The sequence below is a fragment of the Lissotriton vulgaris genome, chromosome 12 (assembly GCF_964263255.1).
Source record: "Lissotriton vulgaris chromosome 12, aLisVul1.2, whole genome shotgun sequence".
Taxonomy (NCBI): domain Eukaryota; kingdom Metazoa; phylum Chordata; class Amphibia; order Caudata; family Salamandridae; genus Lissotriton; species Lissotriton vulgaris.
The window spans coordinates 732,207,765-732,233,228 of NC_141700.1; the positions used below are offsets into that span (position 1 = coordinate 732,207,765).

A 25,464-nucleotide genomic window follows, 5' to 3' on the forward strand; every position below is an offset into this window, starting at 1 on the left:
ATGCCAGAAAGTTGATTCAAATCTTCATATTCTCTCCCCCAGGAAGCACTCCAGAGTATTGCTACAGATCCTGGCCTCTACCAAATGCTACCCAGGTTCAGCACCTTCATATCTGAGGGGGTAAGATCTGCATTACTTCTACATTGAGCACTGCTTGACCATTGTTCTGAAACTGGGTCCACAGCAGTGCATGTGGATTGGGACGTGCTTCATTATCTCTCTTGTGCATGAGTCGGAGGGCAAATATATGCAGGTTAATGTGATGAGCAGAGGGAGAAATGAGCTGCATTAGCAAGCGGGTCCTCTAGTATTAAGGTACATGCACAGCAAGAAAGTTGCTTTAATGTGTGTCCTGCTTGCAATGTAGATGTGCATTCCTGTGTGATCGTTTGAGTGAGAGAGAAAATGTGTTGATTTGTGTACAGTGACTGGAAGAGGTACAATTTTCCCTTTCCTGAGTGAAAGGTAGAAGGAGAGATATGAATTTTGTTTTAATGTAGTCTTGCGCATAATAAACACCAACATCTTCCTGTGCTAGGATACGGAAAACTGGAAGATGCTTCCTTTCTCCTTTCCTATATAAGGACATAGTATCAAAGGTTAATCCTTATACTGGGGACAAGTTACAGGGGTGACTATCTTGTACTCTTTCAGACAGTGAAAATGACTGTTAACTTTTCACACTGTTAGTTTTCTCACCCAAGAAGGGCCTGGCAGTTGATTGTACCAACAAGAAATTCTGGGCTGCCAATTTTAACCATCTTCTCATACAGTGGAATGAACGGTGTCTGTCTCCCTCTAATGATGCAATGGGTGTATGTTTCTCTGAAGTATTCAAGATTACAGTTGATGCCTAAAGTGCTTTATTTGTTACTAAAGCACTGCTCCAAGGTGAGTAGTTTTTGTTTTTAAATGGTGGCCTTCTGTTTCCATGACAGGTGCGGGTGAATGTTGTGCAGAATAACCTGGCACTACTTATCTACCTGATGAGGATGGTGAAAGCACTGATGGATAATCCCACTCTCTACCTGGAGAAGTATGTGAGTATCTGGTGACTTGTGTCAGATGAAGAAGAGGAGGAGGGGGTTGTCGGAATTACTCAGGTGGTTGGTTGCGATTTCGAATTCTTAGCTCAAATGTGACCACACAGTTTAAGATCTTTAGGGCAGTGCGAGTGCTGTTATATACAGCAATTTAAAACTATGTTAGTTTGTAGAGACAGATGCTGCTTAACAACATAAAAACTTGCATTCTTGAGGTAAACTTACCATTCTTTATCCTCTGTCACCTACCTCAGCTTCATGAGCTGATCCCGGCAGTGATGACTTGTATTGTCAGCAGACAGCTCTGCCTACGTCCAGATGTGGACAACCACTGGGCTCTCCGAGACTTTGCTGCCCGACTCATCGCTCAGATCTGCAAGAATTTCAGCACTACGACGAACAACATCCAATCCCGGATCACAAAGACATTTACAAAGGTGAGATAACTGCACCGCTGTCACCAGGGTCTCACCATGGTAGAGCTGTGACACTGGTACATTAAACAGGGTGAAAGGATGAATGAATAAAACGTATAAAGCGCGACATCTACTCCAAAATGAGCGCCCTGTCGCTAGGTAATAGAATAAGACACATAAAGGAGAGACTTGGGAATATGAGGTCCAGCCCAAATTAGGTCTCTATAGAGGTGGGTCTTCAGAAGAGTTTTAAAATAATACTCTGAACTTTAGCTCCTAGTATGATCAGGGAGAAGGTTCCAAAGCATTGTGGCTAAATAAGAAAAGAATCACCTTCCTGCTCTTGCTTTGTTGATCTTAGAGGTGGATAGCAAATTGTGATTGGCTGAGTGAAGTGCTCTGCGAGAATGGTATTTTTTTATTTGGTCACAGATTTACGTAGGACCATTCATTTGGGTGGCCCTAAACATTCTAGTCCAAGCTTTAAATGTTGTTCTCTGGTTAATGGGAAACCACTGAAGAGTTTTCAAGCCATTTGGTACCGATTGCCATTTCGGAATGTGCAAGACCAGTCTGGCTGCTGCTGTATATTTGTCAGTGCTTGTGGAGATCCAAGAAGCAGCACATTGGCATAATCGAGTCTGGATGTAATCAATGTGCGGATGGCTACTTTTTGGTTGTGTTCTGGCAAGAATTTGAGTGTCTTGCTTGAAGATTTCAGTGGAGAAAAGCAGACTCCTGCTGTAGCTTTAACGTATGGCTTGAAGGATAGTGCATGGTCTAGTTTAACCCCTCAACTTTTTAGCTAGCAGTAGTGGATGGAGCCGGAGGCTGGCCCAGATCTGTAGGCCAAAGATGAGACTGTCAGATATGGTTCAAACTAAATATTAGAATCTCAGATTTGTCCTAGTTTATGCAGAGACCGCGTTCATGGATCCACTCTGCCACTGCTGATGGGCAGTCCTGAAAATTCTCTGGGGTCATGAGACCCAAATGTTTGAAGGATAATCAAATTCTCTATTGGAGGGCAATGTGTGTATTGTCCAGTCTTCTACAAAGGGGGGAGCTGCTGCCAAGCTTTTGGTTGGAACACACAGATAATTACATAGATCAGTGTTCAACCTCTGATACTGCTGTACACTGCTTTTCTTATGGTAAATATTCCGAGAAACCACCAAGTTGCACCCCTAGCAGTCTTTGCTGTAGTCATTAAGGCACCTTAGATAAAAATGTGTTAACATATGTTTGAGAAGAGGTCTCTTCGAAGGCCAGAAACGATTTAGAAATATTCTAAATTCCACTGCACACACATTTGGTTGCTGTCAGATTAGTCATATAAAATATTTTATTGATTTTTACAAAGATTTTTCTGTGCTTCAGCTTGTTCCTGATGTCCAGAGGGAGTTCCCACACCATCTTCTGAGTATTCTACCTTTTATAGTGTCATTAGTTGAATATGGCACGTTCGTTTGTGATACTTGAAACTGTTTTTCATTTAGTAGTTCTGAGAACTGGGATTTTATTTGGGGGAGGAGGGGTGCTGGTGAGGCAAAGCATTTATAGATAGAGAACCTAGTAAAAAAAAAAAAAAAAAAGAACCAGTCTACCCCACTCCCTCCCCAATCCAAAACAAACTGCACCCATAACAATCTGGGCCACTCCAGTGCAAAACAATCTGGCCCACTCCATTCTTCCGCACTGCAATCCGCCCCACTCCAATCCAAAACAATCTGCTCCAATCCAAAACAATCCACCCTCCACCCCACACCTATCCAACCTACTTAATGCAATCCGGTGCACTCCAATCTAGTCCTCCCCACTCCAGTTATCCCAACCCTCTAATATACCCCACTCCAGTCCATCTCGCCCCATTTCAATACACCCCACTCCACTGCAGTCCACCCAACTCTATCTACCCCGCTTCAATCTACCCCACCCCACTCCAATCCAAATCACTCCAGTCCAATCCACCCCAGTCCACTCCAATTCACCCCAATCCAAACCAACCTACTCTAATCCAGACCACCCCACGCCAAACCAATCTAGCCCACCACACTCTAATCCACCTCAGTCCAATCCACCTCATCCGATTTCAATCCACCCTACTCTAATCTTTCAAGGGTTCGCAAAAACAAGGGATTTCTAACGAGAACGGGATGGAAAGAAGCCGTCTGGTTTTGCTGTCAAGCTGAGCTTAGTCTGCATAAAGGGACGTCTGTAACCATGACAAGCTCTATTTACTTTTGATTACGTTTAAGATAAATGTCAGAGCTCCAGGTTTGAATTGTTGTGATGCAGGAGATCAGATGCAATTGGTCTCTTTGAGGTATTGTGGTGGTAGCTTCATGTAGAGGTTAATAGCTAGCTTGGAAGCGTTGAGCATTTGAGCTTTACACAAATGACCTGGTGGGTGGGGATATGGGAGAATATAACTGAGGGAAATTCTATCTAAGAGAAAGGAAGTAACTCATTTGAGTTCGGTTCCAAAGTTGCCCATATGATGGTGTGGCTAGAGCAGTGCATTCTAGGCTCAAAGTGCCACTGTTTTTGGTAATCTACAGAGAATCCTGTGATAACTGGTTAGTGGCAAGGTCACTACTGCATTGTTGTTGGACCGAATACTCGTCGGGTACATTTTCCATTGACTTTTTTTTCTTTTTCCGCCTGAGTTTTGCTGACTTTTGTGTGCCCTCCAGGCACTTTCCAACTGTAAATGCAGTGTGAAAGTGCACATGCTTTTCCTACACAAGTTGGGATGTGGCACTGACTCGATGTTCTTTAACATGTGCCGGTCTGCCATCGCAGATCAGTGTGCCCGCCCTGGCATCTATAAAGATTAAACTCATGAGCAGTCTGCCAGTGCAGGCCAACATGCACTTATGTTGTCCATGATTGGGTGTGCACCCTGCCACTGGTGGCCTGTGTATACGCACTGACACCCATATTAGCTAAACTAGTGTTCAGTCTGCTGTTGTAGACTGGTGTGGGCGCACTTGCACTGCTGATGTCCATCCTTCCATTGCAGGTCCGTGTGAGCATTAGCGCCCAGGTAGTGAGGGATACCTCTGTCTTTTCACTATCTGAGACTTGCTCTTCTCTTAACCCCTTCGGTGCTCATGACGAGCTCAGCTCGTCATGAGGCACCGTGCCCGTGTCCTCATGACTAGCTGAGCTCGTCATGACCACACCCAAGATCATTATGGCCCAGCACAGGAGAGGAATATCCTGCGCAGCCAAGGTGTTAAGTTAACATGGGGAAGTGGTTGACACTACTTCAGGCTGCAATAGTGGATTTCAGTGGAGCAGACTCCTGATGATTCCTATGGATGAATTTGCCAGGCCAAACCCTTTCCAGTGGTAAAGGTGGCTTTGGCATGGAAAACCGCCTTTACAACCAGGTTTGTACGACCATGTACCTTTACCACGCATTTTCTACCACGCATGGTTTTAAAATGTATATGCTTTTACAATGAATACCGTTACCACATATTTAAGGTAAGTTCAGGGGTTTGGGGGAATGGGGGTCTCCCACCACAAATACATTGTGTGTGTGTACATATCTGTATTTTGTATGATGCTTAGGCATGTTCATGAAAAAGTTGAGTGCCATGGAAGAGCAAGGTTTGGGGCTATATAAGTTTTATATGTGATTGGTGGTGGCGTCTGTTCTTCATGAAGGTGTTCACTTTCTTGATGAATGGTTGGTCAATGTCTGGTTTTATGCAGAGTGTGAAATGTTGAACTGACAGGGGGTAGCAATGAAATTAACGTACTTTAAAAAAATACTTCGCTTTATTCCTGCACACTGATTGATTTTAGATTAAAATTTAAATTTCAAAGCTTAAGAAATGGACAGGAATCTGAAATGGAGTATTTTTCCCAGATGAATGCTAAACTGTCTTATTTTTTCCTGAGCTTGTGACTGTTAAAATTGCTGTTGTCTGTCTTACTCTGATGCATCTTATGTCTCTTCTTTGCCCTACAGAGCTGGGTGGATGATAAAACGCCCTGGACTACGCGGTACGGTTCCATTGCTGGGCTTGCAGAACTGGGACATGATGTAAGTTACTCTCACAGTACCCATCTCTTTTCGCACACAGAATGATTATTTGCTTTCCAAGCACTAACCAAATGGATAAGAGCACTGGGAGCTGATAGGGGAAGAGGCCCTGGATCAAGTGTGGATCCTGCTTAAGGTGACGTTAGAAGGGCAGAGAGGGGCTGTCCTAAATCATGTCTCCTAGAGGCAGCATTACGACCTGCAGCAAAGTTTCCCATAGTCCTCCATCTGTGTCCGCTGCGCGTCGGAGAATGAAAAGCAAAGTCAGAAGAGCCAATAGGAAGAGAATGGGGAATGAGAAATATGGCCGTAAACAGGAGAGGAGAGGCAGGGAAAGATTGTATGTTTTTTTGAGGTAGTGACCAAAAGCCAAGCATAGATATTTACTAATGTGGAGCAGAATTGAGAGAGTATAAGGAGTTGGGGCTGAGTTTATGGTGTGTGAAAAGATGCTATATGAGCATCTTATTTGAGAAGAGTTGTGTGAGGAAGATTGGAGAGGAAGGTGTCTGAAAACAGAAGTATGTCGACCTAACAAAAGGTAGTAAGAGGAGCATGAGGCCAGATATTATGGGAGAGGAAGATTTGGCTGGATATTGAGAGGCGAATGGAAGTACCAGGCAAGGTGACTTTAAAGGGACTTGTAAGTGAGCGTGATGTGCGTGAACGTGAAGGAGCATTGGAGAGGGATTCAGCTGTTTAAATGTGGGTGGCTGATGGTGTTAAGTCAAGATTTAGGTGAGAAATGGATGAAGTGTTTGGGAAGTGAAAGGACCCAATGATGATGACAACTGTGACAGTATAGTGAAGTAGATATGTTAGCAATAGAAGAGTAGAGAGGAGTAAGCTAGAGGATTGTGAGGAAGGAAAGTTTAGTGTGAAATGTGTGCTCTCCTGAGGGAAAGTGATGGAGCTGAGATGCTGGTTGTGTGGAGACTAGGATTGCACAAAATATCAGAGATCAAGTGGTGAACAGAGTGGGAAAAGAAGAGCAGGAGGTAAGAAATACCAGGCTTGAGGATATAAGAAAAAAAGAGCACGATGAGGGAAAGCTAGGAGAGTGTAGGTCAGTGAGTGAAAGAGTAACATTTTTAGTATCTACACGAGGAACCTAATTATCAGCAACACTAGTTTCTTGCGTTTTAAAGTATATCCCGGGAAGTTGGGAGTAATCAGAGTATGGCTGGTTGGAGGTAAAGAATTGGGATGACGTATGTTGTTTTGTGTTAGTTTTGGGAGCAGGCAGTTAGGTTTATTTTGCTTGGGGTACCAGTAGGAATGGTGTCTAAAGGAAGGACTGGTTCACCAGAATTATCTTAACGCTAACAGTATGAACTTGTACTAACCTCTTTGTAAGTATGATCATTTGTTGATCACATATGTTCCCTTACTTTAGGTGGTAAAAGCGCTCATCGTGCCACGGTTGCAGGTGGAAGGAGAAAGGATACGGGGAGTAATGGAGGGTCCCATTGTAACGAACATTGACAAGATTGGAGCAGACCATGTTCAGAGCTTGTTGTTGGTAAGTGAGACATCTAAACCAATCTAGGTCTCCGTCGCCACTACAATGTTTGTGGTTCTGTAGGCTTGCATCACTGCTCCAGGGTGAGCATGCTCAGATAAGAGTTAGGATTGTTCAAGTGTAGCAGAATAGTCCCATGTGGTGATTACTAGCATGTAGAAATGTTGTTTTCTGTGAAGGGTTGGGATTTCATTTCAGTTCAGAACAGCCTAGGGTGTTCAGGCAGTTCTGATGTTGAAAAAGAGATTGTTCCACATCATGTGAATATAGAGGGAGAAGGCTTCTCTTTTGTTTTTCTCTTTTCATAGTTTGTCCACTCTGGCAATGTTCTGACTTCTAACGTAGTGCTGTTCGACTGAGTTTTTTTTTTCTTCCCCGCTATGCAGGGCTGCTGTTTCTGTTGGCATTATTTGTGAAACAGGATTAACGGATAAAAATAAAGTGATGGATGGAATTAATATAAACTCACACAAAGGAAAGGGGGTGCCTTATTGGAGCATTAACCACCTAATCCAACCGTACTGTCCACTGCACTAAAACTCACACTATGTATGCTCGTGTTAAAAAGGAGAAGTATGAGATAAAAGGGGGAGTGAAGAGCACTCCTGTGTTAAGACTAAAACCTCACTCACCCAAGGGTGACGTGCTTCATCATTGGGTCCCCTCCTCACACTGGGATCTCACGGTCCCAGTGTGGGCTTCTCCTCTCCTGTGAGAAGAGCGGCGGTTGTCACAAACTTTGTATATTCTTTCCTATACGGGGAGGGAGGGGCAGAGTGCAAAAAAGCGCAAGAAAATAAAGTGGGTTAAAAGTGGGCTATTCCCCTCATTTTATGGTCAACATGTTTCTGCTGCCCTTTAGAAAAAAATGTATGGCATTCCTCATGACCAAGATTATATGTCACTCTGCTAAATAAATCAAAGAAAGAAAAAATTACCATACTTTCACGATATTGGTCAGTCTTGTGGCACTATCCTCCAGTATGATGAACAAGATTCATCTACAGGGTACCAGGTCTACTCAACCTTCTACTTAACCTTCATTGGTCCCTTCAGGGTAAATCTGAGATAAGAAGTCTCAGCACGCAGCTTCTCATGAAAGGCCGGCCTCTTTTGTTTATTTAATTATTTAGCAGATTGACATACGATCTTGGTCCTGAGAAATGCCACAAACTTTTTTAGTTGAAGGCTTAGCTTGTTTTTAATTCTATCCATTGGAGGCACCAGAATAAAAGTTGTTCTGCTCACCAAGAGATAGTTTTAACTGACTTCATTTTCTTGCGTTTTTTTGCACTCTGCCCCTCTATCCCTATATAAGAAATAATGCTTGCAGAGTTTGTGACAACCCCCACTGGTCCCATGAGGTCCCAGTGTGAGAAGGTGGCCCAACGATGAAGCATGTCACCCTTCGGTGAGTGAGGATCTCATCTTAACACAGGAGTGCTCTTCACTCCCCCTTCTATCTCATACTTCGCCTTCTTTTTACCACTCGCCTACATAGTGTGAGTTTTATTATGCTGTAATTAATCTCATGCAAAAAGAACAATTGATGGACTGAATGCAGAACAATGTAATACATTCACCCCTGTACAGAGATCTGGGCCTAAATCCATAATTTTTATGCTCACCATGCCATTCCAGTTTGGACCCAGCCATATGCAAATCAGTCTTGACCCTGTGCCCAATGGGAACAGTCCAGCCCGAACTGCCAGGCCAGGTCCTCCCTGGACTGGAAACAAGCATCCTAGGACTGGTTAATCTCATTCACCAGTAATTTCTCAGGCTGCGTTCCAATCAATTGTGTTTTGTCTCAGGCAGGAATCCACCATATTGAAATCCTCCTTAGTTACTGCTTCAGTAGTAACAGTCCAGCCCAAACTGCCTTGCCAGGTCCCCTCCAGGTAGGGATACAAGCAATCCTAAGACTGGTTTTGGCTTATCTGGGACTTGTCGGCGAGGAGCAATTTAATTTCCTATGCCACAGTAGGCACATCCATTACACTTAAGGCATCTCACTGAGAAAAATAAACAAGAATTGAAAAAGATACTAGGTCTTGCCTTTGTAAGGTAATTGAGAAGCTGTTGGCTTTGAGAATGCCAATAGCTCAAACTCTCAAATGCGAGACCTATGCACTGCAGATGCTTGTTTCAAATATGTTTTGAGGGAGGAAGAAATTTGGTACCCTACTTACATAAGTCGTGCTTGCTTGGTGCACAAGTCACCCACACGCGTTTCAAAGATCCCCAGAATCCACTGGCGAACAGGGGCGTTCGCTGAAATGTTCTGAAGTGGTCAAAGGTCAAAGCATTACAGCTGCGCGCAGCAGTCATCAAAGTGTGCGGGAGGATGGCGCCAAACGCACAACAACCATTCACCCTAGCTCCCACAGTTCATGGTCTGTGGCTCTCTTTCTAGCCCCGGCCAGTGGAGGTCCGTGTGAGTTCACAGACTCCACGGAAAGGAGACCAGGCAAGCGGAGGAGGATGACAGCAGCCGAAGACAAGAGGGTGAGAGGAAGTGACGGCGGAGGCCAAGAATAAGAAGATCTAAGAGGAAAGCGCGCAAGGATGGCTGTGGAAAGAGCTCTTGGTTTATCCCTTTTTTCGCCTCAAATTGCAAAGCTTTTCTTTTGGGTCCTGTGACTCGTTTCAAAACTAATCTTTTCTATTGACGTAGATCCACCACATGCTCACCTTATGCTCCCGGGCATCCTCCTCTATGGGGTACACTGTATGTGCCTTGTGATCTCTGGGCAGATCAAGCACAGGCGTGCGTGGTCCTCTTGCCAGACCAGCTTCAGCATCTCCTGGTGTTTGGGGCACAGATGCTGCTCTTCAACCAACCCAAACCTTTCTACGATGTTTCTCAGCGACATGTTGGGTGCAGGTTGACTCCTCGTGATGCTGTCTGGCACGAGAGGGCAGGAGTGGTCCTGAGCACTGAGTGATGCAAGAGCGGCAGACGTTTTCTCACTGTTCCTAATACACCGGCTGTTCTGACGGTCCGTGGAGCCCTTGTGGAGGGAGCAATAAAGCTGAAACAAGAGGTTGTTGTGCAGTCTTTTGGTTAGAACATAAAACGCCATGATAGACTACTTCTCTAGGGACAGCCCATTGTGCGGTGTTAAAGGCTCTCCACAGTTTCCTCCAGCTTCCATGTGGGTTCTGATTACACACACTAAGAAGGCAGGCAGCAGTGCTGAAAAAAAACACCTAGGAAAGAACCCAGAGCCAGCATGGGCTGGAGCAGCACGTGCAAAAGAAATACTGAGTGGGGACGAGGGTTTTTAATGCAAAGAGGTGGGGTGGGGGGGGGAGAAAGCTTGAAAGTGCATCCTACAGTGACGGGCAAAACAAAAGACTGAAGGAAATACCGAGTCGGGGGGAGGGGGCTCTTAATGCAAAGCTGGAGGGGGAAGAAAAAGGGCTTGAAGGATCACACCACGACGTGCAAATCAAACCAAACAGGGAGCTCTTTCAGCCCGGCGTAGGGGTGGAGAAAACAAGCAAACAATTAACAGTGTGGCACTCATGACAAGCGCTGTGCTGAATATGAGTGAAAGTAAGTATGTAAAATAAAGTTGCCCTCAAACACACATAATAAAGGAAAAGCAGACGAAAACAGTCGTTTGGCGCTGCTGCTTCCGGACTAAACAGTAGTCAGTATCGAACCAACAGCCCGTAAAAATCTAGCTAACAGGAGCTCTGCCAACGTTAAACAAATGGCAAGTGACAGGAGAAATTACCCGGCAATAGGTGGAGTTTCAACGAACATACAGATTACTTGATGTCTCGGAGAGACAGCGCATGCGCTGCCTAGGCGAGACCTAAAGTAGCTCCCTATACGTGAGCAATGGAAGGATACGAGTCAGGCAATCAAAAGGAAGGTAGAGGTGGCTCCCGGTGAGGGACAAACACAACAAGCAGAAGGCATGCCATCGAATAAGAGTCAATCAAATGAGTGACAATAAAGCCAATCCGTGATAAGCACTGGGTAGGCTGTAAGCCCACTGAAAGCTTGCAATAGGTGTTTTGCAACCAGACAGCACTGTCTGTGTGTACAGTTAGGTAGGCTTGACCTAAAAAGGAGAGATGGCTGGATTAAATTAATTTCAGCCACTCCTATTTACTAGGCAACATTGCCATTTTTCTTGAATGGGGAGCAAGTTTTATTTGTTCAGGTTCCTTTATGAGATGTGCTTTAGTATGTAGCTTACAAAGAAGACTGAGAAGTTAACCTTTAATAACAGATCATCCTCATTTTTAACTCCTTCAAGGATTTTATTATCTTTTATGAAACTTCGAATCTACATTGGGTGCAGATGTGTCTATTTTAAACAGTCTCTATGTCCAGAAAAAGATTAGCAGCAGATGTGTAACATTTCTTAGCAAGCAATGCAAACTGTGTCAAAGTTGGGTATAATGCAGTATTGCTTTTCCAGTGTCACCGTATTGAAATAACCCTCCATTATGTACTTAACGTGCATTTGTAAAGCGCACTCTCAGCCTTGGATCTCTCTGTGCTGAAATAGCAGATGTTAATTATTACCCTACTTAATGGTACTCATTTTATCGACCTTGGAGGTGAAAGGCTGTGATGATCTCCTTGGTGTTTCTTCTTCCCCCATCCTACCTTTTACCATGACTTTAGCAAATTTCGCCAGGTTCTGTAGTAGGGGATCTCTGTGTATAGTCATAATCTAGTGAATAGTCCCGCTCATGAGCGTGGACCCGGAGCAATCAAAAATAATCTCTTAAGCTGTCTAACAATGCAGTCCTGCACAGACACTTAAAAGCGAATTTAAAGGCATATAATGCAGCCTATATCCACAGGCTACACTGTCCAGTACTTTAACTAGACATTCCACCAAAACCACACACAGCACAGCCTGCCAAGTTTTCTTCATAGAGAAAAACCTCCCCTTTAACCAACAAAGCCTCTGGAATGATAGAGAGGAGGGGGAGGACAGACAAGCCTCATAGGCTGCCATTATGTGGCTCAAAAAGGGATACCGTGCCTTTTAGGAAAACTTTCTAGAACTTTCTCAGTATCCCAGAATGCCCAGCATGTCCCATTTACTTCCAGTTCTTTTTTCCGGCTCCTGCTAGCAGGACCCTAGAGCATTGAGCTCTCCCTTTTTGGGTTTATTGTAAGAATTTTGCACTTTTAAAGTGTGTGAGTGTTTACACTAGACGTGTTTTGATACCATCTTCCTTCTCCAGTATTCTGAGCACTTCTTTTTTTGTCTAAAATGCCAGCATTGTTTGATAAATGCCCGGAGTGCTCAAGGAAGAAGGCCAGGTCGGACCCACACCCTGTGTGTTTCCTGTGCCTCCCTTCTACTCATCTGCCTGAGAAGTGTGAGATTTGCCAGACCTTCACCTCTAGGACCCTGAGAGATAGAAAAAAGATCAGGCTCCAAGTACTGGAAGAAAGAAGGCTCCAGAGTCAAGGTGGGTCTGGGCATGCTGGATCTGCGCATGCTGGATCTGCTTCCTCTGCCCATGCTGAGGCCTCTGGGAGGCTCCCTAGCGTCAAGAAGGCCAGAAAACATCGCCGTTCTCCGTCGACGTCGATCCCATCGACAACGGCGTCGAGAGGCATGACGGCGGTCTGCTCACCGTCTCCCCAGGGCTCTGGGTCGAGGTGACGTCGACGTTTGGCGTCGAGGGGGCTGTCGAGACCGCCGTCGAGGTCGCCGCCGAAGACGTCATCATTGTTGGCGTCATCATCTTCGACGTCGTCGACACTTCGACGTCGTAAGGATTCCAGTCGGCGCTCGCCGTCGAGGCGACGCCGCAGTTCGCCCTCGGCGATTGGTGTCGAGAAAGACCCGTTCGACGTCTAGGCACAGACCTTCAGCGTCCTGGAGGTGAAGCCCATTGTCGAGGCATAGGTCGACGCCGAGAAGACGTTCGTCGACGTCGAGGAGGCGTTCTTTGACGCCGAAGAGGCGCTCGATGCCCAAGAGAAAGAGATCATCCTCCAGGAGGCGTTCTGGAGCCAGGAGTCCTTCCAGATCCTCAGGGGCACGACTGCGACGTCGGTCACAGACTGGGGGCCTTGCCTCTCGGTCGCTTACGCCAAGGAAGAAGTTGAGGGAGTCACCGGGCTCGGTGTACTCTGTGGTGTACTCTCCTCCCAAGCAGGAGCCGCCGCTGCGCACTCCTTCGCCACCACCTCCTCCTGTTCCTCCACATGCACCGCCACGGCCTCCGAGATCGGTTTCACTGCCGCTCCTCCCAACGCCGCCGCAGGCACCCGCAAAACCGCAGGCGCCTCCGCAAGCACCCGCGGAACGTCCAAGGCCTAGGAGACCTAGATCTCGCTCCGGACGGAGAGGGAGATCTAGGAGTCGCCGTCGCTCATCGAGATCAAGACAACACCGTAGGAGGGGTCCATCTAGGTACAGCACGGAGTCGTCCAGCACAAGGGATTATTCGCCAACTCTATCAGGATCCCCTCGGATGAGGGTATCCCCTGTGGACGACGTGGTCTCTTTTCAGGAAGTCTTGTTGAGGGGTGCGAGCAAGCTAGGCATCCAACTGACTGTGCCCATGCCTACGACCTCCGTAATATTTGAGACTCTCCACAAGAAGCACCTATTGAGGCCTCTGTTGCCTCTGGAACCTGGATTGGTGGAGCCCGCCATGGAGCTCTTCCTTCCTCCGGCGGTGACGAAAGCAGCTCCCTCCAGGCTGCAAAAGAAGTATAAGGCTCCTGATGCGGACCCGGCTTTCCTCCGATTGGATCCGACTCCGGACTCCGTAATTGTGACGGCGGCAAGGAAGCAATATGCCACCACCCCGTCCTCCAATGTGCCTCCGGACAAGGAGAGTCGCTGGTTGGATACCGTTGTGAAGGCTGCCAGTGCATCTGCGCTGTTGGGGCGCTATGACCGGGTGCTTTGGGAGTCGCTCCCAACAGTTCGCCGACCTCCTCCCTCGGGAAAAGGAGGATTTTATGGAGATCCTGAATGAGGGATTGCTGGTGTCAAACCAGCTGATCAGCTCTGCTGCAGACTCTTCGCTCCTGGCAGCCCACGGGCACTGCCATGGAGTGAATCGGAGGCGCCACGCTTGGCTCAGATTGACATCACTGAAGCTGGAAGCTCAGCAGAGGGTGGCCAACCTGCCCTTCTCGGGTGAGACCCTATTCGGGAAACACGCTGACGATGAGATGGCCCGCATGAAGGCGGAGGCTGAGACTCTGACGGCGGTGGGCTTGGAGAAGCCCAAGGACCAGAAGAAGAGCTATCGCCCGTTCCAGAGACGGTACGGGGCGCAGGGCAGAGGGCAAGGTCAACAGTCTGGGCAGCATCAGTTCCAGAGGAAGCCCTTCCAGAAACGTCAGAGGGGCAGGGGTGGTCAGCAGTTTGCCACCGCGACCAAAGGCCCGGCCGGGTCTAGGCCCTGAGAGATTACTTCCCCGTCATCCGTTACCAGCTCCGGTGGGGGGAAGCGTTCAATATTTTCTGGCAGAGTGGAGAAAAATTACTCTGGACAAGTGGGTGCTGAATATTGTTTGCAATGGATACAGTCTTCTACATGTTTGCTCGCAGTTTCAGCTGCACGATCTCCAGGCGGAGGCAGATACCCTGTTAAGAAAACCGGCGATAGAAGACGTCCCTCTGTCTCAAAGGGAAAGAGGTCTATACTCGCGGTTCTTTCTAGTCCGAAAAAAGGACCAGAACGAGTTCAGGCCTATTCTGGATTTGCGACAAGCAAACAAGTGGATTTGCAGGGAAAAGTTTTGCATGCTGTCTTTGCACCAGATTTACCCTCAGCTGCAAAGGGGAGGCTGGCTGTGCGCGATAGACCTACAGGATGCCTACTTCCACGCGCCCATTGCACAGAAACACCGGAAGTTCCTGCGATTCCAAGTCATCGCCAATCACTATCAATTCACAGTGTTACCTTTCGGGTTGAAGTCGGGGCCCCTGACGTTTTCCAAATGCATGGCAGTGGTGGCGGCACACCTGAGAAAGAACAAGGTGTTTGTCTACCCATACCTGGACGATTGGTTGATCAAGGCATCCTCCTTCTAGGAAGCTCAAGCGCACCTCTAGAGGACGTCCGTTCTCTTGAACAAGCTGGGGTTGCACATCAACATGTCCAAGTCTGTTCTGACTCTGGTCCAATGCCTACAGTACTTGGGAGCCACCATCAATACGCTGTCGGCAAGCGTGTCTCCTTCGGAGGAAAGAAGTTTATCACTCCTTCGGAAGGCTCAGGCTCTTATGACCGCTCCATCTACGACAGTGAGGACGGTGTCTTCTCTACTGGGGTCGATGGCCTCCTGTATCTTCCAAACACCACACGCACGGCTTCACATGAGACCGCTGCAGGAGTGTCTGGAGGATCAGTGGGACCAGAGGAGAGGCAACTGGGACGACAAGACACGACTGTCTCTGCATGCTCTACAGTCTCTGAAATGGTGGTGTTCAGTGGAGAATCTCCTCAAGGGGGTTCCCTTCCACAAGGACACTCCCACGCAGACTATCGTGACGGATGCTTCTCTCCACGGCTGGGGAGCGCATTCCGGGGAGTTACAGATCCAGGGAACGTGGTCTCAGACGGAGTCCACGTATCACATCAATTTTCTGGAACTCAGAGCTGTTCACTTGGCACTGAAGGCTTTTCATCCGTCCTTCCAGACCAACTCTCCGCTTGTACAGACTGACAATACGACCACAATGTATTACCTCAACAAGCAGGGGGGCTCGAGATCGCGCACTCTGTCGCAGGAGGCGCAGGCGATCTGGCACTGGCTTCTTGCCAGAGGACTAATGATAACGGCTACTCATCTACCAGGTGTGCAGAATGTTCAGGCAGACGCACTGAGCAGACTGATCCGGGAAAACCACGAATGAGTCATAAACAACGAAGTGCTCGGAGACTTCTTCGACCGGTGGGGCACTCCAGTTGGATCTGTTCGCCACCGCCGAAACAGCAAATGCCGAAACTTCGCATCCAGGTACTACCAGCAGGGAACGCTGGGGAATGCGTTCTGGATCAACTGGTCGAACAGCTTTCTGTACGCTTTTCCACCCATTCCCCTGATTCCGGCGGTGCTCATCAAGCTGGCCCAGTCCAGGGCGCGGATGATCCTGATTGCCCCAGAATGGCCCAGGCAGTGATGGTTCACGGACCTGCTTCTCCGGTCTCTCCTGCCTCACATTCGGCTGCTGTGCCGGCAGGACCTTCTCACGAAGTTCGGGGGCAGATGGTGAACCCCAATCTCTCGTATTTGAGTTTGGCGGCATGGCTCCTGAAATAGTGCAATATGGCCATTTGAATCTCCCTGCAGATTGTATGGACATACTGAAGGAAGCCAAGAGACCTTCCACTAGGACTTCTTATGCGTACAAGTGGAAGAGATTTTGCATCTGGTGCAAGTCCAAGAACTATGATCCAACAACATGTAAGGCAGATGTCATCCTTCCGTACCTTTTACATTTGGCGCAGTCTGGCCTTAATTTTCATTCTATTAAGGTTCATCTCGCTGTGCTGACTGCCTACAGGAAATGCCCTTCACAGACCTCCTTCTTCCAGATCCCTGTGATCAAGGATTTTTTGGAAGGCTTGAAGAAAGTGTTTCCTCCTGTCCGGCTTCCTTCGCCTTCATGGGAATTGAATGTGGTGCTGTCCAGATTGATGAGCGAACCTTTTGAACCTATTCATAAGGCTTTGTTGCAGCACCTGTCCTGGAAGGCGGCGTTCCTCGTGGCCATTACATCGGTCCGCAGGGTGAGTGAAATTCAGGCGTGTTGCCAAGAACCTTATACTGTATTTCATGCTGCTAAGGTTGTTATGCATACTCACCCTAAATTTCTTCCTAAGGTTATTTCTGATTTCCATGTTAACCAGACCATAACTTTACCTGCGTTTTTTCAGAATCCTTCCTCTCCAGGCGAAAGGTCTCTACATTCCCTGGATGTCAGGAGGGTGTTGAAATTTTATCTGGATAAAACCAAGGATATTCGTAGGTTGGACCAATTGTTTATCAACTATGGATCGGTCAGGACAGGTCTTGCTACCTCAAAACAGTCCATTTTGAGGTGGATTGTGTCCTGCATACAACTGTGTTATCAAAAGGCTAATAAGACCTTAGGGGGTAAACCGAAGGCTCATTCCACCAGGGGCAAAGCTGCCACGACTGCTTTGTTACGTAATGTTCCCATTGCAGACATCTGCAAGGCGGCCACTTCGAAGTCGGTTCATACCTTTGCTAAGCATTACTGTCTGGACACTGATTCCAGGGCAGACGCTCAGGTTGGGCAGGCTTCGCTGCGAAATCTGTTTGCACAGTAGTGGTGGTGTACTTATTTTCTCTCCACCGCCACTTTGGTGTGGGGATGGGCTTCCATTCTATTCACTAGATTATGACTATACACAGAGATCCCCTACTACAGAAGGAGTAGTTTCTGTCCTGTAACTCCAGTTCTGTAGTAGGGGTATCTGTTCTAGTCATAAGCGCCCGCCCTCCTCCCCGGTGGAGACAGATGTTTATGTTCGGAATGCTACAGGTCTGGCGTTATACGCCTTCAAAAAGAACTGAAAGTAAATGGGACCAGCTGGGCATTCTGGGATACTGAGAAAGTTCTAGAAAGTTTTCTTAAAGGCACGTTATCCCTTTTTGAGCCACATAATGGCAGCCTATGGGGCTTGTCTGTCATCCCCTTCCTCTCTATCATTCCAGAGGCTTTGTTGGTTAAAGGGGAAGTTTTTCTCTATGAAGTAAACTTGGCAGGCTGTGCTGTGTGTGGTTTTGGTGGAATGTCTAGTTGAAGTACCGGGCAGTGTAGCCTGTGGATATAGGCTGCATTATATGTCTTTAAATTCTCTCTTAAGTGTCTGTGCAGGACTCCATTGTTAGACAGCTTAAGAGATAATTTTTGATTGCTCCGGGGTCCACGCTCATGAGCGGGACTATTCACTAGATTATGACTATAACAGAGATCCCCTACTACAGAACTGGAGTTACAGGACAGAAACTACTCCATACCAGTCTGGTGACAGTGCGCTCTATAAATACTGCATACAAATACAGCATTCAAACCTGTGATCATGAGGTCCGATACAGATTCCTGGAGTGATGCATGCATGAGTCCACTGAGCCACTACACTTACTTTTGGTTCGAGGTGGGGAGCTGGTCAAGAGCCTTAAGTGCTGTGACTGGATTCCCCGCTGACTACACCTCACAGTTTAGGGTGAGTTGAGTTGGCGAGTAACCAGAACTCACTTTGGTAAAGTGCCAGAAACCCTCTCCACAGCCCCTTAGGATGCTTATCTTAGGAGATGTGTACTATGATTATAAATTGGGTTTTTACTAATTATTACACATTTCTATCAAGTGTTTAGTCATTCAAACTCAAGCGTGGCAATCTGAGTACTTAGGAAGCCTCAACAACCGATGAAAGTCCTAAGAGGTTTTAACAGGAAAACATTACTGACACATTTGTTTCTTAGGGGGTTTACTAGCAAATTATTTTGTACTGGTGGTTTCAAGATGCTGACAATGGAATGAATGTATCCAAGGCAGTGTGACTCGACTGCACCACTGGAGGTGCTTCTTGAGTTTGGCTTGTAAACCACTTAGGACAATAAAGGAGTTTGTGAATTGGAGAAGACCATACTGCAGATGAAAAACTGCATTCCAGCAATTCTCTGGCATTTTGTATTTGATTCCCTGAGAGAAAGGTGAAGATGAGGAAGTTTCAAAATGACCCTCCTCCAGAAGAAACGGATCCCTGCCTCAGCAGTTTATAACCTATTGACTTTAATTTTAGGTTTGTTTGTTAGATCTTGGCTGTGCCTATTTCATCAAATGCTAACCATCTGCATAGTTTTCTTCTGACCAAATGTACATGGTGGGTATTTTATTGCTCTCGCAGGCTTCCTCCCTCTTCCTTTAACACCTTGGCTGCTTTGAGTTTTCCCCTCCTATGCTGAGCTTTGACGTTTCCCCCTCCTATGCTGAGCTTTGACGTTTCCCCATTGTTCATGACGAGCTCAGCTCGTCATAAGCACAGCTCAACCGTGCCTCATGACGAGCTGAGCTCGTCATGAGCAGCGAAGGGGTTAAAAGCCCTTTTCTGATCTATCTTCTCACATTGAAGTCTAGGTTAATAAAGGTGAAATTGGGGAACCATTCTTTTTAATTTTGTCTCCAAAGGCTGCCCCAAACCCCCTGTTTAGAAGGCCCCTCACTTACTCATTCACTTACACTACTTCTCCCTCATTACCCATGTTTTTTACATCTTGTTACATTAATTATTCTTTATTCCTCCTTTAAATTCTCGTATTGCCCTCTTCCACATTTACATCCTTTCTCTTAACCCCCTCTGTTTGTCCTCTGTTTCCTTTTCTCATCCTGACTGCCAGCTTCTCATTCTAGGGTTTTGGCTCTGAAATAACCGCTCTTTCTCCCCTCCACCCCAGAAGCACTGCGCTCCGGTACTGGCTAAGATCAGATCCCCACCAGACAACCAAGACCAGTACAAGGCCGATTACGGCTACCTGGGTCCCCTTCTCTGCACTCACGTGGTGAAGGCACGGGCGCAGGCGGCGATGCAAGCACAGCAGGTGAATCGGACAACTCTCACCATCACCCAGGTATGTGCAGCACCCATTAAAGAGTTCTAAATGAAACATGCGTAGTCTCTGGAATTATTAACATAATTTAGAGGAAATTCCTGTTTGCCATGTTTTATAAAGCTTAGACTTTGCACCGATGAGCATCGGGGCACTGCAGAATAAGTATCGTGTTACAGAGGTGAAAGCACAAAGTAATAGGATTTTAATCTGTGACAGTAGTCTAAAATGAAATTATTTAGAGGCTGTACCTTGATGTATTGCAGAATCCCATTGGATGCGAAATAACCATGATAGTGCAGATAAATGTTCAGCATACTCAAAACATATCTTGGCCATTTCTTCAGTATCCTGTTTCTGCTTCTGGTTTGAGGTGGCACATTTGATAACTTGGATGCTTGCACATCTGTGAGCAGTCTGTTTGTGCAAGAGTGAAGGCTGTTGCAGGGGGCTGGGCCAGGAACTTGTGTTGACATGCAGGAACAGCAGCAGGTATTGGCGCCATATTTATGGGACACGGGTAGCCTGGCTGAGCCGCAGGGAGCGGGATTATTTCAGATAATTGTATTTAATATCCTTTTGGGTTGGTGTCAACCAGGACCACTCTATGCTGTTTACTGCAGCAGTCATTAATAGCTTTGTTTCCTCTTTTATTCACAGCCCAGACAGACTTTGACACTGGCGCAGGGTGCACAGTCTCAGAACCCATCACGGACGCCAAGCATCATCAAGGTGCCAAGCTCCATCAACCCTATTGTGCAGACATTGGTGTCTGCACGCCCCTCCACTCCAACGCAGCCTTCACCACCACCAACTAAATTCATCGTGATGTCTTCTACCTCGGGCAGCAGCAACACACAGCAGGTGAAAAGCTTTTACCTAGGCAAAAGAACACCATAATACGCAGTTTACTGCTTTAAATCTGTAAGCACTGTAACAAGCTACATCCCCATTAAAGGAAGTATCTAATAAAGACTTCTAGCTGCAGATTCCTTACCTTCAAATTCTCCCTAGGCGTCGGACTAGATCCAAATTTTTTCCATGAGCAGTACCCCAGCTCGCCGGTAGGTGGAGTCATTCAGCTGTTCGTGGCATCGTCCATGCCAGAAGAGATGTTTGCAGTGCCTACATAGGCGCCACCCAAGCATGCTGATGTCAATTATTTTCTTTCGTGCCAGTTAGAGTAGATTGGGAAGGAGCCCCTTAGTCACTTTTTTACTAACCTTTTTTTCAGCATTTTTAGTCTACGTGTTTTTGAGGTTTTATCTCTTGGTGTGACAGGTATGTCGTCGATGAAGGCTGGCTTTAACCCCTTGGTAGCGTGTCACAGACAGATGTCTGACGGACCCGCACCTTGTTTACCTTTGGTGCTTAAGTGCGACCATGACACAAAGGCCTGCCCCATTGCCTCGCCATGCACCCAAAGGCCTTAAGGGCCCTTAATCTTTTGGTGGTTCGATATGTTTTGCCACAACTTTCCAGGAGTGGTAACTAATTCCTAGATCTTTGTTACATTCCAAGTTGTCGGCTCATTATGGTAAAAATCCTTATCCGACTTCACCTCCTCTGTTGGTTGACGAGAATATATATCTGGATCGGCACTGGTCGTGCCATCTTCTGCAAAAGCAAATGATGGACGGAATGCTGAATAAATCAAACATTCACCCACATTCACAGATCTGGCTTTAATACATTGTATTTTTGCTCACCACACCACCGCAGTTTGGACCCTGCCATATGTATATCAGTCTTGACCCTGCTCCCCATGGGAATAGTCCATCCTGAACTGCCAGGCCAGATCCTCTCTGGACCTGAAACCAGCAACCTGAAACCGTTTTCAGGGTATCACCCCTCATCAGCCAGGCTAGCTTGAATCTAGTGGCACAGTGAGCAAGGGACCCACGTCTGGGGCATAGCCTTCCCACTTAGGGCAACAAAAGCAAAAAGAACAAATCGTGGGCCAAATGCTGAACAAATCGAACATACTCCCCCTGTCACAGATCTGGTTTTAATCTATTGTTTTTTTGCACACCATGCCACTCCAGACCTTCCCTGGCCCAGATCCCAAGGCTGAAGCTGTTGGTGCCCATCTTCCCTTTCATATCCCCGACTCTGGTATGAAGCCGTAGGAGCTTCTCCCAGCACAGACTCCAGCACCAACTGAGCCCTATTCTTATGAGCTAAGACTCTGAAAGAATGGGAGGGGTCGCTGGACCCTCAAGAATACCAACATTATGATGCCAACATGGACTGGTGTGAGTACCTGAATGAGGCCAATGGACTGGGCACTTCTCCAGATACTGGCTTGCTTTCTCCCACTACTATGCCTACGGGAGAGGAAGCGTCCTTCCTTATGGTGGAGCGGGGCAGCTGTGGTTCTTGACCGTCAGTTGCCCTCGTGGCAGTCAAGACTGACCTCTTGACAGGTGCTACAACTGTGAGTACCCCCCTCGGAAACACTACTTCCGTTCAGCAAGGCCCTCGCACGTCCTGCTTGGGCTCCTGTGAATAGAACGATTGCCGCCACACCAGTGGACCCAAATTTGCTCATGCAACACCCTACCTCAGAGAGCTTGGTGATCCAAGCCTCTGCGTCCCATGTAAATCTGGTGCATGCCTTACCGCATCCTAGTATGGGCAATCTAAGAGGCTGGACACTTTAGGGAAGAATGTTTTCTCTTCCGACAACCCGGCACTGATATGTGAACACCACTTGTCTTTTGAGACACTATTCCCACGTTCTGTGGGATACGGTGGTGCAGGTGCTGCCATCCGTCCCGGAGGATGACCGGGCCATACTTTCCTAGGTTTAGGCCAATGGGAGAGATGCCATGAAGTTAACAATACAATGTCAACTGGGCACCACCGACTCACTAGGCAGCACGGTTTTGTCAACTGTGTCCTTCTGGCGCCGCGCCTGGTTGAGAACATTTGGCTTTTCTGGGGATGGCCAATCATCTCTCATGGACATGCCCTTTGATGGCTCCTGTGTCTGATAAAAAAGCAGATTCGGCGCCGGAGCGCTTTAAGGATAGTAGGGCTACGGCCAGGTCCTTGGGCCTCTCCATGGCCACCTGTGAACCGCCTGGGTTGCGCCTATACAGGCACTGCAGGTGTACAGCTCGCAAAAGAATCCTGGGGATAATTCGAACTAAGGAATCTGCAGCTTGATCTAGTCTCTGCCAGATAAGTTGTTTAGAAGTTAAGTAAGATGTTTTTTTGAGCAGATGATGATTTTTAAAACTGGGAAACCGTTTTTACAAATCCAAACTTACATAATAAGGGGAGTGCCATGGGCCCTCTTAAAATGTGCATTTTTGGACATAAGGGTGGTTTTGGGACTCTGATTAATTTGTGTCCTAGTCTGTGTTTGATGATCAATTGGGTTCATTAGCACTCCAGTCATTAGTGCACCGCCCCAAAATATTTGATTTGCCCAAGATGGAAGGCAACATTTTGTAGTACACATTTTGGCAATGGGAGCTATGGTGCAGTAGCCCGACAAGGATCAGAACTTATACCCTTCAAGTTGCACACACATTTCTGCAGAAGCAATCATACTGAAATTAAAGTCTCTGACCTGCATGTTTCAGGGAAATCACGGTAGCACTAGTTGTTGGTTTAAGCAAACCAATGATGTACTTGTTCACTTTTGAAGTACACGTTAAATACAGTAGTGGTGGCTCTGCGGGTGCATATTACGCTGTAAGAGTCTCACTGCAGTGCTCATTGGAAATCACAGAAGCATGCCCTCCTCCACACCCTTCCCCACAACACCTGATTGAATTCCACAGAAACACCATGGTGACTGGTACCTTATTAATGGCAAAGAACCACCAGGCCTGTCCATTTTGCTTGTTGCATGCCTACCTCTAGATCACAGGGCCTTATTTGGAGTCCAGCTTTACCCCTGCTCCCTCAGTATTCTTGATCTTCCAGCTCTGTCTTAGAGTGTTTAAAGTGCTATACTCTTTGCTGCACTTCTTACTTCTTCTGATTTGCTTACTCTTTGTGTAAACCATCTAATTATTGTCTTATTCTTTAACAAGGGATCTTTATCATTCTTCATAAACTCTGAATAGTCCTGCCCACTGGCTAAATTATCATTTTTTATCAATTTAATAAAGATACCTTACTGGGGAACTGATTTTACAGTTAAGTAACTCATTCTTCCTCTTGTCTTCAGATCTTGAGCTCAGATTTCAAGAGAACACAAACCAAAATGCATAATTTATTGTGTTGTGGGCAGCACTTCGAATATCTCAAGAAGTGGTTTTAATGTGGTTAACTACCTTCATCTGCATTTTCTTCAGCAATGCTTGACTGAACTGTGTTTTGTTTCTGTTGTAGGTGATCACCTTCAGCACCACAGCTTCTGGCACCTCCACCTCCCCGGTCACGACTACTGTCCCCAGTATCCAGCCCATTGTCAAGCTAGTGTCTACATCACAGACCACGCCCAGCAGCACGTCGACTGGCAACGTCCAAAAGTACATTGTGGTTTCCTTGCCAACAGCGGCCGATGGCAAGACTCCGCAGCCCCAAGGCGTCTTGCAACAGCCATCTCCCACAGCCAGCGCCAGCTTAGCCCTTGCAGGAATCCCTGCGCTCACAGCCGTGAAACAGGAGCGGAGTGAAAGTCCACCAGCAGCTGCCTACCTCACCGGAGCCAGTGCGGCCTTCGGGAAGACTAATGGGTCAGATCCTTCACAGCCGTCCTAGCAGCACTGACTCGTATGTGTGCTCTTCTGAAGGACACTGTGCACTGCTGGCTTCTGAGTACCCTGTTGAGGCATGGCGAAAGAATACACAAGAGAAGCGAATCCTGCACCATGCAGCAAAGTCTTGACTTTGGAGATGCGGGCAGCTGTTTCCAGGTGTGAGTCCACATCTACTGTTGTGGGTGCGCCCGTCTTGTACTATGGACGCATTGAAATGCACAGTTTGGACTGAGGCCTCTTTGAGCCTGAGAATTTCCTAGTGGCCTAAGTGGAAGGCTGCATGGGTTGAGATGGTGCCCTGGACATCACATTTAACTCCTGGCTGGAAATGACTATCCTTGTAGACCAACCCTCACATTGTAGAGTATGGGTTACAAGAAGGTGCTGAGACCAGTTCAGCTCAGCGTGGAACCTTATTGCAGACTCCTAATCTGCCTCAGTCTTTTAAATATTGTAAAGCACTGTAAGCTTTTTTTTTTTTAATAAAAAATGTAAATGATTGCTGCACTGCCTACCTCTGTTGTAGGCCAGATATCTGTGTGTGTGGGAGTAATGCACAAAACCAATGTAGAGCGCAGGACAACCCTTTTTTGAGAAACCGTTCGTAACTGGACAAGTTGTACTTGTAGGTATAGACTGAGGAGAAACTCCTAAGACTTGCTGCTTCAAAGACCTTTCAGCTGTTCATTTCAGGTTTAGAACAGTTGAAATGTGATGGTAATTAGCAGTAATGTCAAAAAGCTCTATTAAAGTGTGTTTATAGCTTGGTTAATCAGACATATTTCTGCAAGGGTTTTTATAATGCATGATTGTTTTAGCAGGCAGTAAAATCCTCTCCGTCCGTAACAATAATATATTTTTGGGGATTTTCCCAAAAAAGTTTATTACATACTTTCATCCGTTAAATAAAAAAGTTGTTTATCCAAAGTCTCAAATATCCCCTTGATAATGCTTAGTAGTAAAAAGTAAAAAAATAAAATAAAAAAAATTAAAGGCAGTCCATAGCAGTTGGACTATTGTCACTGTCGTACAGGAAGGTTTAAACATGTAATTGAAAACCACCAGATCAGACTGGTCTGCCATGACTAGGTGGCTCTCTTCACA

At 46.7% G+C, this 25,464-nt stretch overlaps 1 protein-coding gene across 6 annotated transcripts in view; it reads left to right on the forward strand.

Moving 5' to 3' along the window:
* TAF6 (TATA-box binding protein associated factor 6) overlaps positions 1 to 24,861 on the forward strand; it is a 70,673-nt gene extending 45,812 nt beyond the window's left edge. For 4 of the 6 annotated variants that reach the window (XM_086946018.1, XM_086946015.1, XM_086946017.1 and 1 more), the window contains exons 8-15: positions 43 to 120; positions 939 to 1,040; positions 1,298 to 1,480; positions 5,445 to 5,519; positions 6,916 to 7,041; positions 19,487 to 19,660; positions 20,300 to 20,503; positions 23,990 to 24,861. In XM_086946018.1, coding sequence (XP_086802144.1) covers positions 43 to 120; positions 939 to 1,040; positions 1,298 to 1,480; positions 5,445 to 5,519; positions 6,916 to 7,041; positions 19,487 to 19,660; positions 20,300 to 20,503; positions 23,990 to 24,361 — 1,314 coding nt within the window. In that variant the 3' untranslated portion in view covers positions 24,362 to 24,861. The remainder of the gene's footprint in view (positions 1 to 42; positions 121 to 938; positions 1,041 to 1,297; positions 1,481 to 5,444; positions 5,520 to 6,915; positions 7,042 to 19,486; positions 19,661 to 20,299; positions 20,504 to 23,989) is intronic. The other 2 variants (XM_086946019.1, XM_086946020.1) reach the window with 1 other exon arrangement.
* The last annotated feature ends 603 nt before the right edge of the window (positions 24,862 to 25,464 follow it).